Raw genomic sequence first — 20,751 nt, 5'->3', positions numbered from 1 at the left:
ATTTTATTATCGGGAGCTATATCGCCTAGGCTACAGTAGGCTATGCAAGTTATAGCGGATTCTAGAGTTGGGTTTACTAGGTACATTTCAGTACATTTGCTTGGGGAATATGTTTGGGTCCTGCTAATTCACAATTCCCCAAGAGTGAGATGGGTTGGAGATACACTTGTCACGTGACATGACACTATCCCTAAATGAACATCACCTTGAAAATTCACCCTACACAGCAAGGGAAGTGCCCATCCCTTCTGCTGCTGTAACCTCATCCATAGGCTACTGTCACAGCCATGGCCTGCCCTGGGCATAAGCGACATAGGCGGTCGGCTTGGGCCCGCGGCCGCTAGGGGGCCCGACCCCTAACTCAGTCGGGTCTCAATTTACTGTTAGGCGTTAGAATAGTAGAATACACAAGGTGCAAGTTATACATTTGGTTGTGCATCAGCAGTTTTCCTCTTGCTATGTCGGTCAAACTGCAATTTTTTCTCTCTGCCCCATGGCAAAACGAGAGTCATGGCATGAGATGAGTTATACAATTTGAACATTTTCTTTCTGACCCATAGCAAAATGTGTAGAATTGCAGATAACTTGCAACATTTAGTCTATGCCCCAAGGCAACATGTGTAGAATTTGAAATAAATGAACGTAATTTTTTTTTCTCTCCACCATCAAGAGGTGGGCCACTAAAATGTTTTGCACGAAAGGTGGGGGGCAACAAAATCTTGTTTAGGGCCACCAAAAGGCTAAAGCCGGTCCTCCGCACAGGCATGTCAACCTGGGATATCTACCATTCAAATATTTCTTTAGTGGGAGTGACCATATAATTCTGTAGGAGTGACCTACTGAGTCAAGTATTCATCATCATTTAATTTTTGCGAATCACACAACTGTGAGGTGTGGCTCTGTGCTTGTTGTGTGCTAGCGCGTTCACGTCCTAGTCGGAACTAAGTAACTCCTTCATTTCCGATCTGCTAACTGGTTGAACGCGGCAAGTCTGACATTTCAGAGTTTCCTAGTTTCGACTTGCACATGAATGCGTCATTAGTGCATGGAGAAGGGTTAGGGGGAAGAGTTTGTGGGAGATGATTGTTTGGCAGATTAAATCGATTAAACCAATGCCGCACCTGGAGTTTCTCCCGGCTCTCTGCTAACGAAAGCCAAATTTGATGCGTTGGTCCGACACTCTTCGTGCATTTGGATTGAAGTGTCTGGGAACGAGATTACGGCTGCTGCAATGTCAAATGTGAAAGGACCGCACACAGAGATACATTTCTACATCTTGGCTTGTCATACATAGACTATATCACACCATACATTTTAAGGCACTGTAGCCTATTTTATACAACTGGTTAATTTCGACACCATTTTGCATAGGCCTGGCCTACACATGCTCTAGGGATGTAATTATTGTTTGGATAACCTTATATGCTATTATGTATTTTTGTATTTAAAAATAATAATTCAATATATTTTTTCACTCTTTATGTGATGCGCAATGCAGAAAACACTGGAAGAATAATTATAAAATKTAATTACCATAGGGAATTATTGTAATGAAAACACGAAAATACGAAAATAACATTTCATTAATTCATTGTACCAATTGTATGTTGAGAGGACACATTTTGAGCAACCTAAGAAACATCTTGGAGGAAGCCTCCTAAGGGAGCCGGGGAGGGAGAAAGGAAGGGAGGCGTAATTGCCCTATTGTGGTATCAAGTGGGTCATGGTCAGGACCTCCCATCTGTCATGTTCTGTCATGCCACCAGCCACACGCTTCTTCTCCTCCCTCCACGGAAAAGACAAACATGGCCACTTTAAACATGTTAAACAAAGGCAGGCAACCAGAACACACAGGTGAATGGATACTGTTTGCATCTCAAATGGTACCCGATTTCCTTTATAGTGCACTACTTTTGATCAAATGTCCATAGGGCTCTGGTAGAAAGTAGTGCACTACTTTTGATCAAATGTTCATAGGGCTCTGGTAGAAAGTAGTGCATTATATAAGGAATTTGGGATACACACACTACCTGAGGGGGGAATCAATGAAGGCCATGCAAGAGTTGCTTACAGAGCAGTTACCTGACAGACAAGAGGGATTTCATTGCATGATTGCAATGTCCCTAGATGCAGAAAGAGAAGTTTGAGGACACAACACACACACATGGAGATACGTGTAAACAGAGTGACACTTGTACTGCACAGGAACAACATGCCTCTTTTCCCCCAGCTGCTTGTTCTGTCCCATGGGATTTTCAAAGTTCCACATATAAACATCCTCCCACACACTAACCCCTCCTCCTCCCCCATCTTCCGTGCCATAAAGAATGTCAGGTTATCTATATCATCTTGAGGCCCTCTTATCTCACTGATCATTGTCCATTGGGGGGGGGGGCATGGTGGAGGGGGAGGGGTAGACGGAAACAGAGGTGGAAGAGATGGAGAACTGTTGCAGAGCAGCTGTTAAAAGCTACAAGCTCTCAGTCTCACGTCAGAATAAGACATTCATCCATGTTTCTCASACTTCAAATTTCGAGGTTGTTCCAAACGTCAAATTTCAAAGTGTTTAAAGTTAAGATTAGGCATTAACTCCGAATTTTTAAGGTTAGGCATTTTTTTATTTAACCTTTATTTAACTAGGCAAGCCAGTTAAGAACAAATTCTTATTTACAATGACGGCCTAGGAACAGTGGGTTAACTGCCTTGTTCAGGGGCAGAATGACAGATTTTTACCTTGTCAGCTCGGTAATTCAATCTAGCAACCTTTCGGTTACTTGCCCAACGGTCTAACCACTAGGCCACCTGCCGTTAATGGGGCAGACCCATTAACGGCAGGTRGCATTAACTCWGAATGATTAAGGTGAGGGTTAAGGTTTGGGATAAGCTGCTCCATAATGGTGGCGGGCCACCCCTTTTAACCAGCCAGGTCACATGTAATACAAGTCAGTTTGGGAACCAGCCACTAGGGGCAACAGTGAGCACTGTTACCCCTTAAGTAGATTTCAGTTTTGCTAGGGTGTTGTGGACTGGGATGGCAAATGGGCRTAAGCATCTGCCTCTGATTCCAAAGTTGCATGTTCAAATCCAGCACTAGAAAGTTATTTTTGGCTTTGACTTGATCCAATGTCACAGAGCTGTCAAAGCAGATGGGTGAGGGGAGATTGTGTAGTACAAGCCGCTTCATCCAAAGCCCCAAGCTCCTCTTCTTCGCTGATGGCAGCCAGACCGACAGGTAGACAGGCAGGCAGGCAGACAGGCAAGCAGACAGACAGGGGCACTTTATGCACTCTAGTAGTATTACTTCAGTCAGAGGAGCTTTAGATGCCCATTTGTGGGACTTCCTCTTTGTAAACAGACTAGTACTTAGAAGCAAACTTCGTCTCTAAGGCATTTCATTAGGCTATAGATACTGTAAACGGATGCCATGACAACATATGGATAAATAAAGCACTATGTCAACAGTGGTTCAAATGAGGTCCAAAACCCTCCCATTCAAACGAGCCTTGGAGTAATTTTGTAATTTTTAACGCTAGCTAATCTTCCTGGGGTCAAACACCAATTAACAAGACATTACAGACAACCACAATCAAGACTTCAAACATTCAACAAGTAGACAAYACAGATAATTAAAATACCTGACAGGAAACAMATTTAACATTCAGTTGATGCTTTCTATTTGCTGTCCAGTCACATGGTCTATCACAACAGATGTTCTTTTATTTTTTTCTTGAAGGTGGATTTACTTTTTGCCTGAGAAATATGAATTGGTAAAGAGTTCCATTCAGCTATGGCTCTATATAAAACTGTAGATTTAAGGCGATTTGTCCTTGGCTTTGTCAAGGTGTGTATGAAGGCGAAGTCAGGTGCAGGAGAGCAGAGTATGATAAATAAAGCGCACTTTATTATAGTTCCAAACCGGGAGCACAACAAAACAAAYGCGCTCAAAAAAACGGAACAATAAAGTAAAGCGCTAAAGAACATCGCTTGACATGAAAACAATTACACACAAAACATGGGAAACAGAGGGTTAAATACAATTAGATTGATTGGGGAAATGAAAACCAGGTGTGTATGAAAACAAGACAAGACAAATGGATRTATGAAAAATGGAGCGGCGATGGCTAGAAAGCCGGTGACGTCGATCGCCGAACGAACAAGGAGAGGAGCTGACTTCGGYGGAAGTCTTGACAGGCTTGGGTTGTATTAGCTGCCCTGAATTTGCCTGTTTGGTTTGGTGATTATGCGTGTTGCTAGTATGTGCTAACTGGACTGAAAAATACTGTGGTTTTTTGAAAAATATAACAKTCCTCAAGAAAATCAGAAGACTAGATAGTAATTGGTTTTTAACGTGAAGCCATGAGAGATTCTGATGAGTTTGGATAATATTCATACGGTTAGAGCAATGATGACATAATCTGCCAGCCATATTTTGAGCCATTTGGAGCTTTATTACATCTTTCTTTGCTGCAGATGACCATATAACTGGGAAGTACTCTAAGTGTGATAGGACCAGGGATTGAATCACCTGATTCAGTGTGCTAGATGTTACATACTCTGAACATATTCTTGTGACGGCAATTCCCTTAACCATCTTAATAACAATATTTTCTATGTGTTCTGACCATGATAAAGCTGTGTCCAACATGACACCTAGTAGTTTCGTTTTTTTCACTTGCTCTACATGCGTTCTATTCATCGACAAATTCAATTAGAAATCATCAGCAAGCATTAATCTTGAACCAAATACAAGACATATTGTTTTAGAAATGTTCAACACCAATTTGTTCATATCAACCCACTCAGACACCATTTTTAGTTCACTGCTCAGTACACCTATTAGCTCATTACATTCTAATGCTGCGCTATACATTGTAGAGTCATCAGCATACATGACCACTCTTGCTTTGTTCATTACTGAAGGTAAATCATTAGTAAAGACAGAGTAGAGAAGTGGGCCTACGGAACTTCCTTGAGGAACACCACAGAGTATATCTTTACTGTTTTAAAAGCTACCATTAAAGAACACTTTTTTCCTTCTCCTGGATAGATAGCTTTCCATCCAGGATAGAGCTCCAGACTTAAAACCATAACTTTTGAGTTTACCTAGTAACAGTTCATGATCAATTACATCAAAAGCAGCACTGAAATCTAGCAACACAACACCAACTAACTTCCTGTCATCCATACTCTTTAACCAACCTTCTGTCATTTGTGCTAAGGCCGTACTAGTAGAATGCCCTTCTTTGTATGCATGCTGGAAACCCATTATCAGACCATGACATGAGAAATAATCCTTGATTTGTACATGTACAGATAAAAAAAAATCCAATAATCTACTTAACATAGGCAGCAAGCTTATAGGGCGACTATTAGGACCAGTGAATGCAGAATTTTTATCCTTAGGTAGTGGAATAACCTTTGACTCTTTCCAGACTTCTGGGCACACCCCATACATCAAGCACTTATTAAAAATATGAGAGATTGGGGTACATATTTGGTTAGCTGTAACTCTAAGCAACTTGGCGTCAAGATTATCTGTACCAGGCGACTTGTCATCCGAAAAGAGACAACAGCAACCTTTCTACTTGATGAAAATTGAACATGCATTGCATCTCCTTCATGATACTATCTTTTATAAGGGTATATGACATGGCGCCATCAGTTGGAATGACTTCACTGGAGCCTGGTTTATAACGGCACAACCCAGACTGAATAGTGAAATGGGCAAAATAATATGATTTACACAACCGTAACCAAACAGCCCCCCTAAAGACCTTCTACATTTCATAAACTACCCACTGGACACAGATGTCAGTTCAATGTCTAGTTTTTATTTACATTTGGTTGAGTTGTCAACTAATGTGAATTCAACGTGAAATCAACAAAACATGTAAATTGATTTAGGTTAAAAGTTGGGTGAAAAAAATATGAAATTCCCTTATGTTGATGACTTTTTGCAAATCCTATTCGTTGAAATGACGTGAAAACAAAGTTGATTCAACGAGTTCTTGCCCAGTGGGTTTAGACGCCCATTTGTGGGACTTTCTCTTCGTAAACAGACTACTTCTTACAAGTAAATGTATTATTCTCAGATTATTCTTCATCTCTCAGGCATGGCATGAAGGCTACCTTTTCCTCAGCAGTTTAACATTCAGATAATTATATTATATATACACTGAACCAGTCCAAAGTTTGGACACACCTACTCACTCAAGGGTTTTTCTTTATGTTTACTATTTTCTACATCTTAAAATAACAATGAACACATCAAAACTATGAAATATCACATATGAAATCATGTTGTAATCAAACAAGTGTTAAATCAAAATATATTTTGTATTTGAGATTCTTCAAAGTAGCTACGCTTTGCATTGATGATAGCATTGCACACTCTTGGCATTCTCTCAACCAGCTTCATGAGGTAGTCACCTGGAATACATTTCAATTAACAGGTGTGCCTTGTTAAAAGTTAATTTGTGGAATTTCTTTCCTTCTTAATGCGTTTGAGCCAATCAGTTGTGTTGTGACAAGGTAGGGTTGGTATACAGAAGACAGCCCTATTTGGTAAAAGACCATGTCCATATTATGGCAAGAACAAAAGAAACAACAATCCATCATTACTTTAAGACATGAAGGTCAGTCAATACAGAACATTCAAGAACTTTGAAAGTTTCTTCAAGTGCAGTCGCAAAAGCAATCAAGTGCTATGATGAAACTGGCTCTCATGAAGACTGCCACAGGAAAGAGGAAGACCCAGAGTTCCCTCTGCTGCAGAGGATAAGTTCATTAGAGTTACCAGCCTCAGAAATTGCAGGCCCAAATAAATGTTTCACAGAGTTCAAGTAACAGACACATCTCAACATCCAACTGTTCAGAGGAGATTGCGTGAATCAGGCCTTCATTGTCAAATTGCTACAAAGAAACCACCACTAAAAGGACACCAATAAGAAGAAGAGACTTGCTTTGGCCAAAAAACACGATTTTTGGTTCCAACCGCCATGTCCTTGTGAGACGCAGAGTTAGGTGAACGTGATGATCTCTGCATGTGTTGGTTTCCACCGTGAAGCAATAGAGGAGAAGGTGTGATGGTATGGGGGTCCTTTGCTGGTTACACTGTTGGTGATGTATTTAGAATTCAAGGCACACTTAACCAGCATGGCTACCACAGCATTCTGCAGTGATACGCCATCCCATCTGGTTTGCGCTTAGTGGACTATCAATTGTTTTTCAAACAGGACAATGACCCAACACACCTCCAGGCTGTGTAAGGGGCTATATTTGACCAAGAAGGAGAGTGATGGAGTGCTGCAATCAGATGACCTGCCCTCCACCAATCACATGACCTCAACCCAATTGAGATGGTTTTGCATGAGACAGACTACAGAGTGAAGGAAAAGCAGCCAACAAGTGCTCAGCATATGTGGGAACTCCTTCAAGACTGTTGTAAAAAATTACACGTGCAGCTGGTTGAAGAGAATCCAAGAGTGTGCAAAAAAGCTGTCATCGAGGCAAAGGTGGCTACACTTTGAAGAATCTCAAATATAAAATACATTAAAAAAAGCAGTTGTGCGAGCAAGGAGGGCCTACCAAACCTGACTCAGTTACAACCAAGCTCTGTCAGTAGAATGGGAACAACATTCACCCAACTTATTGTGGAAGCTTGTGGAAGGTCTACCCAAAGCGTTTGACCCAAGTTAAACAATTTAAAGGCAATGCTACCAAATACTAATTGAGTGTATGTAAACTTCTGACCCACTGGGAATGTGATGAAATAAATAAAAGCTGAAATAAATCACTACTATTATTCTGACATTTCACATTCTTAAATAAAGTGGTGATCCTTAACTGACTAAGAAGGTGAATTTTTAGAAGGATTAAATGTCAGGAATTGTGAAAAACTGTGTTTAAATTTATTTAAACTTCTGACCTCAACTGTATTTAATTATTATTTAACCTTTATTTAACTAGTCATTTAAGAACACATTCTTATTTACAATGAAGTCTACCAAAAGGCAAAAGGCCTCCTGCGAGGACGGGGGCTGTGATTAAAATAAAAATATAGGTCAAAACACAAATCACGACAAGAGAGACACAACAACACTACATAAAGAGAGACCTAATATAACATAGCAAGGCAACAACACAACATGGCAGCAGCACAAAACATGGTACAAACATTAATTGTCACAGACAACAGCACAAAGGCAAGAAGGTAGCGACAACAATACATCATGTGAAGCAGCCACAACTGTCAGTAAGAGTATCCATGATTGAGTCTTTGAATGAAGAGATGGAGATAAAACTGTCCAGTTTGAGTGTTTTTTGCAGCTTGTTCCAGTTGCTAGCTKYAGCAAACTGAAAAGAGAAGTGACCCAGGGATGTGTGTGTTTTGGGGACTTTTAACAGAATGGGACTGGCAGAATGGGTGTTGTATGTGGAGGATGAGGSCTGCAGTAGATATCTCAGATARGGGTGAGTGAGGCCTAAGAGGGTTTTATAAATAAGCATCAACCAGTGGGTCTTGCGACGGGTATACAGAGATGACCAGTTTACAGAGGAGTATAGAGTGCAGTGATGTGTTCTATATAAGGAGCATTGGTGGCAAATCTGATGGCCGGTATACTGAAGAACATCTAGACACTCGAGAGCACCCTTACCTGCTGATCTATAAATTATGTCTCCGTAATCTAGCATGGGTAGGATGGTCATCTGAATCAGGGTTAGTTTGGCAGCTGGGGTGAAAGAGGAGCGATTAMGATAGAGGAAACCAAGTCTAGATTTAACCGTAGCCTGCAGCTTTGATATGTGCTGAGAGAAGGACAGTGTACCGTCTAGCCATACTTCCAAGTACTTGTCTGAGGTAACTACCTCAAGCTCTAAACCCTCAGAGGTAGTAATCACACAGGTGGAGAGGGGCATTCTTCTTACCAAACCACATGACTTTGGTTTTGGAGGTGTTCAGAACAAGGTTAAGGGCAGAGAAAGTTTGTTGGACACTAAGTAAGCTTTGTTGTAGAGCGTTTAACACAAAATCCGGGGAGGGGCCAGCTGAGTATAAAACTGCATATAAATGGATGAGAGAGCTTCCTACTGCCTGAGCTATATTGTTGATGTAAATTGAGAAGAGCGTGGGGCCTAGGATCGAGCCTTGGGGTACTCCCTTGGTGACTGGCAGTGGCTGAGACAGCAGATGTTCTGACTTTATACACTGCACTCTTTGAGAGAGGTAGTTARCAAACCAGGCCAAAGACCCTTCAGAGACACCAATGCTCCTTAGCCGGCCCACAAGAAAGGCATGGTCTACGGAATCAAAAGCTTTGGTCAAGTAAATAAAAATAGCAGCACAACATTGCTTAGAATCAAGGGCAATGTTGACATCATTWAGGACCTTTAAGGTTGCAGTGACACATCCATAACTGGACCAGAAAACAGATTTCATACCAAAGAGAATACTATAGACATCAAGAAASCCAGTCAGTTGATTATTTACAAGTTTTTACAGCACTTTTGATAAACAGGGCAAAATACAAATTGGACTATAACTGTCCCAGATGTTTTTTGGGGGTCAAGTTTAAGTAGCTCCTTTAGTACCTCGGACTCAGTGACCGCCTGCAGGGAGAAACTTTGTAGCGTGGCAGAGGAAAAATAGGGAGGAGCRTCGGGGCTAGTCGCATTAGAAGGGTGGAAGATGAGGAAATGTTGGACGGGCAATGAGGCATGGCTGAGTCAAATAGGAATCCTGACTTAATGAAGTGATGATTAAAGATCATATTCTCCAGGTCTTTAACTGTTTTCTAGAACTTCTTGGGGTTAGACCCATAGAGAGAAGTGCTGCTTAAAGTAACTAACTTTGGCCTTCCGGATAGCCTGAGCGCACTTACTTCTCATTTGTCTGAAAGAGAACCAGTCAGCCTGAGTATGCATGTGCCGAGCCTTTCGCCAAATGGAATTCTTGAGGGAGTAACTTTGCCAGATCACGGTCGAACCAGGGGCTGAACCTGTTTTTAATTTTCTTTATGGGGGYATGTTTGTCAACAATACCACTGAAAATATAAAAAAAGAAGGTTCAAGCGTCTTCGACAGAGGGGMTCAAGTTGATTCATGAGGCAAATAGCATAAAGCACAAGAAAAAAGAAAACGACTTGGGGGTAACCTTCGTACGTTCAAAGAGTCACTTATATGCACACGTATATCTAATCTGTTCACACATTTAATTGGGGTTTTTGATTTATAAAGCCCCAGGAACTTCAGTGTATTTATTTCTGATAGATATTCTGTGGCTGATTTAAAAGGCAATAGACATGCCGGGTGCTTCACAAGCCCTTTAAGTTAATCAATCAAAAATTATATAAATGCATTATATGCCAATGCCCTCAAAAGAGTTGAAATTATTATTAGGCTACTATGCATATTCAATAATAATAGACCTATATAACAYGAAGAAAATATTTGAAGCAGGTTGCTGTCTATTTTTCCTTTTCAGTCAGACAGATGTGGTGAGTTGCAATTTAAAGATCCAATGAAGCCGCTTTTATCTCAATATCAAATCATTTCTGGAAAACAATTAAGTGCCTTACTGTGAATGTTTTCAATTAAAATGGTCAAAAAGAAACAAAAATAGCTTCTTAGCAAAGAGCAAATTCTCAAACAAGAACTTTGCAAGGACTGTCTGGGAGKGGTCTGAGTGGGAAGGGGAAAACTGAAAACTAGTTATTGGCAGAGGGGTTTGGAACTCTTTCTTGTTTGTCTTTTAACTAATTTACTGCCTGATGTCASCAGGCAGGCCAAAACTCCATCCCACAAAACAGGCTGAAATTTCAGGCGGTCTTTTTAAACAGCTCTTACACTAAATGGGCATTATCATAATATGATTCCAACCTCATAGTTTGGAAATATACACTGAACAAAAATATTAACGCAATATGTAAAGTGTTGGTCCCATGTTTCATGAGCTGAAATAAAATATCCCAGAAATGTTCCATACACACAAAAAGCTTATTTATTTCTCTGAAATGTTGTGCACAAATGTGTTTACATCCCTGTTGTAGCTATGGGACAAGACTAACTACCAATTGATATCACGGAATTGGGGAGATAAACAGGTACAWTTTTTWAAATAATAATAAAATAAAACTGCATGATTATTACACAGGTGACCCTATGGTAGAGAAATTAACATTACATTCTCTGGCAATAGCTCTGGTGGACATCCCTACTGGGGACAATAAAAGGCCACTCTAAAATGGCCGTTTTGTCAACAATGCCAAGTTTTGATGGAGTCTGCAATTGGCATGCTGACTSCAGGAATGTCCACCAGAGCTGTTCAAATCAAATTAATTGTATTGGTCACATACACATGTTTAGCAGATGTCATTGTGGGTGTAGCGAAATGCTTGTTAAGAAATAACACAAAAAAACAAAATACTGCAAAGTTGCTTAGGAGTTAGAAGCAGAGCTGCCATCTCTGTCGGCGCCATCTTTCATGGTTGCTGTTGCCAGAGAATTGAATGTTAATTTCTCTACCCTAAGCCACCTCCAACGTCGTTTTAGACAATTTGGCAGTATGTCRAACCGGCCTCACAACTGCAGACCACGTGTATGTTATCGTTTGGGCGAGAGGTTTGCGGATGTCAAGCTGTGAACATAAGTGAACAGTGAATTCAATTATTTTTGGAGGTCACTAAACTATTGYAATCACATTGTTGAACAGAAAAACAGGGTCAACAATTGTCATCATCCTACAATTATGAACATAGCGAGAAAATGATGTAATCTCATTTGGAAGCTAATTGCATGCTTTACAGATGTAGACTGACTGGCTCCAGATTGGATTAGATTCAGGCTGGTGACACTGTTACACTATGCAACYAACTGTGACATGTTTTGCTATGGCCCTGGGTTGGTTTGAGTTTGTTGCTAGTTAATACACTGTTAGGAAAGGGGGATACCTGATCAGCTGTACAACTGAATGCATTCAACTGAAATGTGTCTTCTGCATTTAACCCAACCCCTCTGAATCAGAGCGGTGCGGAGGGCTGCCTTAATCGACATCCACGWCATCCGCRMCTGGGGGACASTGGGTTAACTGCCTTGCTCAGGAGCAGAACAACAGATTTTTACCTTGTCAGCTCAGGGATTCGATCCAGCAACATTACGGTAACATTCCTMCCAGGCTACCTGAAAACCCCTGTTGTAGTCAAACATGAGTTAGCTAGTACCACAATAGCTGCATCCAATATGTATTTGTGCCCTAGACATRCACTACCGGTCACAAGTTTTAGAACTCCTACTCAGAGTGAGATTCTTTATTTTTACTATTTTCTACATTRTAGAATAATAGTGAAGAGATCAAAACTATGAAATAACACATATGGAATCATGTAGTAACCWTTWWWWWWWWAAAMAAATCTAAGTATTTTATATTTGAGATTCTTCAAATTGCCACYCTTTGCATTGATGACAGCTTTGCACACTCTTGGCATTCTCTCAACCAGCTTCACCTGGAATGCTTTTCCAACAGTCTTGAAGGAGTTCGCACTTGTTGGCTGCTTTTCCTTAACTCTGCGGTCTGACTCATCCCAAACCATCTCAAATTGGTTGGGGTTGGGGGATTGTGGAGGCCAGGTCATCTGATGCAGCACTCCATCACTCTCCTTCTTGGTCAAATAGCCCTTACACAGCCTGGATGTATGTTTTGGGTCATCGTCCTGTTGAAAAACAAATGATAGTCCCACTAACCACAAACCAGATGGGATGGCGTATCGCTACAGAATGCTGTGGTATCCATGCTGGTTAAGTGTGCCTTGAATTCTAGATAAATCACAGACAGTGTCACCAGCAAAGCACTGCCACACCATAACAACTCCTCCTCCATGCTTTACGGTGGGAAATACACATGCAGAGATCATCCCTTCACCCACATTGCATCTCACAAAGACACGGCGGTTGGAAGCAAAATTTCAAATTTGGACTCCAGACCAAAGGACAATTTCCACCGGTCTAATGTTCATTGCTTCTTGGCCCAAGCAAGTCTTTTCTTATTATCGGTGTCCTTTAGTATTTTTTTTAATTTTTATTTTACTAGGCAAGTCAGTTAAGAACAAATTCTTATTTTCAATGACGGCCTAGGAACAGTGGGTTAAATGCCTGTTCAGGGGCAGAACGACAGATTTGTACCTTGTCAGCTCGGGGATTTGAACTTGCAACCTTTCGGTTACTAGTCCAACGCTCTAACCACTAGGCTACCCTGCCGCCCCTAGTAGTGGTTTCTTTACAGCAATTTGAATATGAAGGCCTGATTCACACAGTCTCCTCTGAACAGTTGATGTTGAGATGTGTCTGTTACTTCAACTCTGTGAAGCAATTATATGGGCTGCAATTCTGAAGCTGGTAACTCTAATGAACTTATCCTCTGCAGCAGAGGTAACTCTGGGTCTTCCCTTCCTGTTGCGGTCCTCATGAGAGCCAGTTCATCATAGTGCTTGATGKKTTTTTTTGCGACTGCACTTGAAGAAACTTTCAACGTCCTGAAATGTTCCGTATTGACTGACCTTCATGTCTTAAAGTAATGATGGACTGTCGTTTCTCTTTGCTTATTTGAGCTGTTCTTACAATAATATGGACTTTGGTCTTTCACCAAATAGGCTATTGTCACGGCCATCGTCTAGGTGGAAATGACCGGACCAAGGTTGCGTCGTGAGCGTACATTTTATTTCATTTAGAATGTCGCCAACAAAACAAGAATCAAAAAATCGACTGTGAAGCTTACTAGGGCTATAGTGCCACTAACAAAGTCAACTACCCAAACACCAAAGGGAAAAAGGCTGCCTAAATATGATTCCCAATCAGAGACAACGATAGACAGCTGTCCCTGATTGAGAACCATACCCGGCCAAAACATAGAAATAAAGAAACTAGAATGCCCACCCTAGTCACACCCTGGCCTAACCAAAAATATAAAAGAATAAAGAATAAAGGCCTCTCTATGGCCAGGGCGTGGCAGTACCCCACCTCAGGACGAGTATGGAGAGCTGACTCAGGTGACATTAACCTGAGGACACGCTCCGTAGGGCGAATGTCGTGCCTCATGCACCAACACAAGCAGCTCTTCCTAACTCTCTCCTCCAATCTCATGCACCAACACAGCAGCTCTTCCTAACTCTCTCCTCCAATCTCATGCACCAACACAGCAGCTCTCTCTAACTCTCTCCTCCAATCTCATGCACCAACACAGCAGCTCTCTCCTAACTCTCTCCTCCAATCTCATGCACCAACACAGCAAAGCTCTCTCCTAACTCTCTCCTCCAATCTCATGCACCAACACAAAAGCTCTCTTCCTAACTCTCTCCTCCAATCTCATGCACCAACACAGCAGCTCTCTCCTAACTCTCTCCTCCAATCTCATGCACCAACACAGCAGCTCTCTCCTAACTCTCTCCTCCAATCTCATGCACCAACACAAAAGCTCTCTCCTAACTCTCTCCTCCAATCTCATGCACAACACAGCAGCTCTTTCCTAACTCTCCCTCCAATCTCATGCACCAACACAGCAAGCTCTTTCTAACTCTCTCCTCCAATCTCGCCATCAACTCCTTAACCGTCTCTGCTTCACTCCTCACCAAGTTCATCTTCTTCTCCCCGACTGGCTCTGGTTCCAACCTCGGCTCCGCCGACCGTCCCGTGTGCCCCCCCCCAATTYTTTGGCATATGCCTCACTGCAGTCATATTTGTAGCTTGTTGGGGTGGCTTTCAGTTAGTTATTTTTGTCAAAACCATCCTGTGATAGTGAATGTCATTCCAGGTAATCTGTTATATTTCATCAAATCTGACTAACCCAGTGTAYTGCTTGCTATGAATTCTATCTGATGGTGTTTGCATGTTTAGGTAAAATACAAAATACTATCCCGTTTGGAACACTGACAAGTAAAGAGTGTATTTTTTAAAATTTGTAAATATATTTGAATTTATTTGTTCTAAATCTGATTAGAATGTAGCAAGGCCCACCCAAAGTAATGTGTGGCCAATCCACCCCTGTTTGTTTATCTTACGTAAACAAGAAACACACTTGTCAGCAGTGACTTACATGAAGTCTGAACTGGAGTCTGTGACACAACTCTGCATCAACTGGAGAGTCAAGACTACCCCTGTCGTTGGTTTTAATAACTACACCATTTCCCGGAAAAGCGCGACTCGACTAGAATGTATTCTGAAGGGTTTGCCTGGATTTGGCTGTTTTATGCTTTGCGGGACATAATTGCATCGATAACAGAAAATGCATAGGTCACTCACCTTCTGATTGCACTATTTTATAGCATAASTAAACCAAATGCAATCTTATTCTCTAATTATATTATATTATTTAGGATAATCGGCGGGAATACATGTGGAATGATTACTTCATTGAGCCAAGATATTGTACATTGATACGTCATGCAACTGCTACATGCAGGATCCTGCAATATATTCGTTTATTGGCTATGCTCAACACTTCCTCGTCACACCTTATCTCTCACAACAGCATGATTTCTCGGAAATCATGTTGCCTGAAGTTTGAGCGCGCCTGTATGTACAGTTCTGCCTCAGCGCAGATGCGGACTGCTGCCAAAACTGTCCCCCCACCAATGAAGAGTGTGCATGATACTATATTGGGGAAATCCCACCCACTTTATATAAAAACAAGTTTCCTTCAACAGATTGTACACACTGGAAAATGAAGACCTGAGTGGATATTAACGTTACAAGGAATCACAGAGTAATAACTTCGCGTTCCATCTTCACAAAAGGAAATACCTGCTTTTAGGCTCAATTACAAATCACCGGGATTAAGCGAAATCATATTGTAGCTGTAAGTGATTTTATTTTATTATTGTATGCACTGGGCTACGTGGGAACGTTGTGTTTGTGCTAGTGCTCTTTGTACATATTTATAGCAGATATACTTGTAATTTATAGTATATGCTATTTTCTATTCAATTGACTGGGATTTGTTTTTCCATGTGTGCAGCAGCGTGCGTTTTGTCATTGGGCACATATATCCCACATATTGACAGATCTTATTTACGCTTGACACGAGGCTAGAAGCAAAGTGGTGTGCGCGGTGCGCTCATTTGTGAATTTAACGAGACATGGAACAATGCAGTTATAGCTTTGCAGTAGTATATTTATGACATTTCAAGAGTTGTAGTTAAAATATAAAGTGTAAAGTTTTAGTGGGTCAAGGTTGCAACACTGTAATTTAGAGGCACTGTAATGCATTGGTCAAAATATGCATGCGCTTGTTCAGTGCACGATTAAAGTGTGCGTGGTTGAATACGTCTGTTCGTTCTTTTCAAGAGCTATAGAACCCGCTCCCTTTAACCTCGAATGCAACATAAATAACCATATAGCATCAGTGGCGGAAAAAGTACCCAATTTTCATACTTGACTAAAAGTAAAGATACCTTAATAGAAAATGACCCAAGTAAAGAGTTACCCAATAAAATACYACTTGAGTAAAAGCCTAAAAGTATTTGGTTTAAAAAAATACTTAAGTATCAAAAGTACAAGTATAAATCATTTCAAATTCCTTATATCAAGCAAACCAGACGGCACCATTATATTGTTTATTTCTTTATGAATAGCCACTCCAACACTCATTCGCATCATTTACAAACGTGTTTAGTGAGTCCGCCAGATCAGAGACATTTTCCTGTGCTGCTAAGCGATCAAAATGTAAACAGAGAAAATATATGGAGTAAAATGTCCATTATTTTCTTTAGAGATGTAGTTGAGTAAAAGTTATCAAAAAATATATATAAATAGTAAAGATACACCAAAATAACAACTTAAGTACTACTTTAAAGTATTTTTACTCAAGTACTTTACACCACAGTATAGTATAACCGTGCATCTGCTTGAATAAGATAATTAGAACACTTTAAAATAATTTCAGTGTAGTCCTAAAATGCACATGATAGACATTCCAGTAATTTGCCAGTTGTTGGCAATGGTCATAGTAGCTACATCACACTTCCTGTTCATGAACTTCAGAGCGCACTAAACATCTGCACTAACTGAGCAGGGTAGTGGGTGGGAGTGACGTGCTTGTACATCTACCCCAATTGCCATGTGCCTAAAACKAAGTTTCTCTCTTCTCCTTGATCTCCCAGGAACCATGCCTGTGTCTAGGATGAGAATGAGGCCTTGGCTGGAGGATAAGATTGAGTCCAACTCCATCAGTGGATTGGTGTGGGTGGACAAGGTAAGACTTTCCTGCTCGTCAAACTCATCTAATGATTTTTTWTAATCTACAAAGACACTGTCATTGTATGAAGAGAGCTCAGTCGAGGCATTGACAACAAAACATATTTAGTACTATTACCCATGAACAGGACTACTCGTCATTGTAAATAAGAATTTGTTCTTAACTGATTTGCCTAGTTAAATAAAGGTTAAATAAACAAAACAAAACAAAAATAACAACATTTTTTTGTGGTTTTGTCCAGGACAAGAAGATATTCTCCATCCCATGGAAGCATGCTGCACGTCATGGATGGGACCTGAACAAGGATGCCTGTCTATTCAAGCAATGGGCCATGCACACAGGTGAGCAAATGACACATACCTAGACTACCTAGTGTGGAGTAGCCTCTCTTATAATCATGTTATTTTGCTAGATGAACAATATGCACTTCAGCACCTTAGGGTTTTTCAATCTACTTTCTGCATCGTAATAACAATGATATAACTTGTCTGTTGATGCAGGGAAATTCATACAAGGCGAGACTACACCAGACCCTAAGACATGGAAGGCTAATTTCCGCTGTGCAATGAACTCCCTTCCTGACATCAAGGAGGTGAAAGACAAGAGCATCAACAGAGGGTCTGGAGCGGTGCGCGTTTACAAAATGCTGAACGTCAGCACAAAGMCAAATAACAAGAGGTCAAAAGCAAAGGATGCAAAGAAAAATGACAAGGTTACATTACTTTTTAACTGCAAAAATCTTTAGAATCCCTTTATCATTACTTTTAGTACTGTTTTCCATCTCCTGAATAAAGAGAGGTGCATGTATATTTAGCTGGCTGTATTCAGACCAGTGACAACAGAGATGAATGTTTCAATCTTATTTAATGTTTTGCTGTTTTCTCCTCTAGGGGTTAAAGATCAAGACAGAGGAAATGGACTACAGTGCAACCCATTGCGTCGAGGATCGCAACACCRACACACACCTGCAGGAGGACAGAAAGATACAGGAGAACAAAGTCGACAGCTCAGACAACCTAGGGGAGACCATCACAGCAGCGTCATATCTTGATGGCTCTGTCAATGACTCTGATGTTCCAGACTTTATCACCTCTGTGGAAATAGGACCAGACAGCATCAACTACTACTCGTCTTTCCAAGTGTCACCGGATCACTCCACAGGTAAGATTAAGCTTGCTGGATGCTTGTGTTTGATTCAACTCTGTGTGTGAGTGTGGGCTGCAAATGTAATTGAGGTTTGCGCAATGCTCATGTCAATTTTCCTTCAATTTTACAGACTATGAAGATTTGAACGAAGAAACACTTATTGAGGTACGTTTGTCTCTACCAGTACATGTTCAGTGTGCTTTTTTCATTATCAGGAATACCCATGTTTACCAGATATTCTGCATTGAATTAAAAAAATTCTAACAGTTAAACCAAGCAAAAATGCAACCAGGCTCATCCCCTGTGTTTTGCTCTTTCAGATTGCACAGCATTGGGAGCAATTGGGGCAATTGGAGCTGCCAGGCAATGTAAACAGCAAGGGGTTCCTGAGCAATGAAGTAGCTACAGTAGAGTCATACAACACTGCAGAGTCTAACCACAGTCCAGAGAGCCAATGGAGTGATAACTCAGGTAAATGATGCTAGAGGGAATCTGGCTGTTTGTTATACTGTAGTATTCAACGGCAGGGTTTCATCATGTCTGTGAAACATTTGCTAGTCAAAATGAAAGACTACAACAGGAAAATAAAACTGATGGAATCCAAGGGCCTTTAGAAACATTTGAGAGAAAAAATGTATATGTGTCAGACGATTGAGGAACGTATTTCAGTCAATAGTGTTTCCTTCTCATGTGCATAAGGTGTGAAACATAATAATGCATGTAAGGTAAACAGATGGCAGAGATAAGAACTGAATGATTACACCGGAGCCTAAGTTTCTTTTTTTTTTTTTTCATTACATCAAAATCCTAAAACAAGGCTGCTCTCAACATTGCACAACAGAGAAAATCTGTAACTTCATTCAGCTGTGTTTCTCTTGCATCACTGACCAGCTTTGTTTTGTTTGCCATATAGGGTCGGAAATAGAGCTGCGGTTATACACAGAACTGAGCTCAGGACTACCAATGGCTGAAGATCTCGTCTCTTACACCGACCACTGGGCTCTGAACAACACACTGAACAACAGCACGACCAGTTATCTCCAACAGATCTCTTGCCCACTTTGAGCCATGCCTGGATCTCCTGCCCACTCTAAGCCCTGCCTACTCTTTCTCAGAGACTGTTCAGAAACAAAAGACTGACTCTACAGTCTAAAAGACTTCTTTATTTCGTGACCTCTGAACCTTAAGCTACACCATCTTTGCCGTTTGACCTCTGGTGTTCTGTGACAGTTGGTGGATCTCTGAAGTGATAAAGCATTTGACAGGAAGTAGACATTTTTAACCAAGTGTCAGGCTCTCTGTGTTTCTAGTCTTTGTTAAATCATTGTGCTCATAGCTGTATTGATAATTTACAAGATCCATAATTGATGAGGGCACCTATCCCGTTGCCAGCACAACGCAGAAGCTCTCCACTTGGGTGGGCAATTATTTTTTTCTGTTTTACTGTGAAAAAAAATTCCGTTATTTACACTTGTATATAGCTGTATATTCCAGGACAATAATCATTCATAACAAACTATTATGAAAAAATGTCTGTTAATTTGGTGAAAAGTTTTAAAGATGTACTGTTTTGTGTATTGAATCTGTAAATACTGTATTTGTATTGAATATTTGTGTTGTGGTTTGTTTTATACAAAATAAATAAAATACCAACTTATTTTGTAGTGCATAGTGTGTATAGTATAATATATTATTATATCTGCCATGACAAAGAGGACAGACTTTTAGAGCTTTTGATGAGCCTGTATGACCTGATTCGTTAGTTAGCTGTCTAAGAGACATGGGGAGCTGCAGTACTGCAGTGACAACAGCCTGGCGCAAGGTTACAGTGTAATAATTGTAAAATCAATCCAATACATATGAAATAATATTTTCTTGAAAACAGCTTTAAAAGGAGTCTCAGTGCCATTCATAAAAGTGGCAGGGCTTTTAACTGAGCATGAAAGGGTTTATTTTAATGGTGAAGGTCACTTAACACAGCATTGTGTGTAAATCACATGATTAATCCTAACTGTTGTAAACTACTTCCATAAATACATTAGAGAGGAATTACATTATCAGACTGAAGCCTATAAAACACTGCTGCACATTTTTCATGTCAAGTTTGTWACATTCCTTGGAAACGGGTCAAACTGCTTTGACAACTGCAATGTAAAAGTAATTGCCTAACTTATTAAAGAAATTGAGTAGTGTCTACTCAAACATCTCCAACGGTCAGTAGAACTCAAATCACAAAAGTGGTACTAACTCACTGTATGTCAATAAGATTTCTTATCACTTAATGTTTGAGTACTGTTAACAAATATTAGGTTATTGTAACGCTCGTCTTCCTCCTCTTCTTCTGAGGAGTAGTAGGAAGGATT

The 20,751-nt window shown here is 40.5% G+C and overlaps 2 protein-coding genes across 5 annotated transcripts in view; one reads left to right on the top strand and one right to left on the bottom strand.

The window, feature by feature from the left end:
- Positions 1-20,751, bottom strand: part of LOC111950342 (long-chain-fatty-acid--CoA ligase 6) — a 116,394-nt gene that overhangs the window by 52,535 nt on the left and 43,108 nt on the right. The gene's annotated exons all lie outside the window — the stretch shown is intronic.
- Positions 15,696-20,045, top strand: irf1b (interferon regulatory factor 1b). 2 transcript variants are annotated; one of them, XM_070434319.1, is made up of 8 exons: positions 15,696-15,844; positions 17,148-17,239; positions 17,484-17,583; positions 17,743-17,954; positions 18,133-18,403; positions 18,519-18,553; positions 18,718-18,859; positions 19,302-20,045. In XM_070434319.1, exons 2-8 carry the CDS (start codon positions 17,153-17,155, stop codon positions 19,451-19,453), a joined length of 999 nt encoding a protein of 332 aa, XP_070290420.1. In that variant the 5' UTR covers positions 15,696-15,844; positions 17,148-17,152; the 3' UTR covers positions 19,454-20,045. The 2 variants fall into 2 exon arrangements, with proteins under 2 accessions (XP_070290420.1, XP_023823614.2); XM_023967846.3 differs by having other exon boundaries at positions 18,709-18,859.

This window comes from Salvelinus sp. IW2-2015, linkage group LG23, assembly GCF_002910315.2.
Source record: "Salvelinus sp. IW2-2015 linkage group LG23, ASM291031v2, whole genome shotgun sequence".
NCBI classification, from domain to species: Eukaryota; Metazoa; Chordata; class Actinopteri; order Salmoniformes; family Salmonidae; genus Salvelinus; species Salvelinus sp. IW2-2015.
This window is presented reverse-complemented; position numbering and strand designations above follow the sequence as displayed.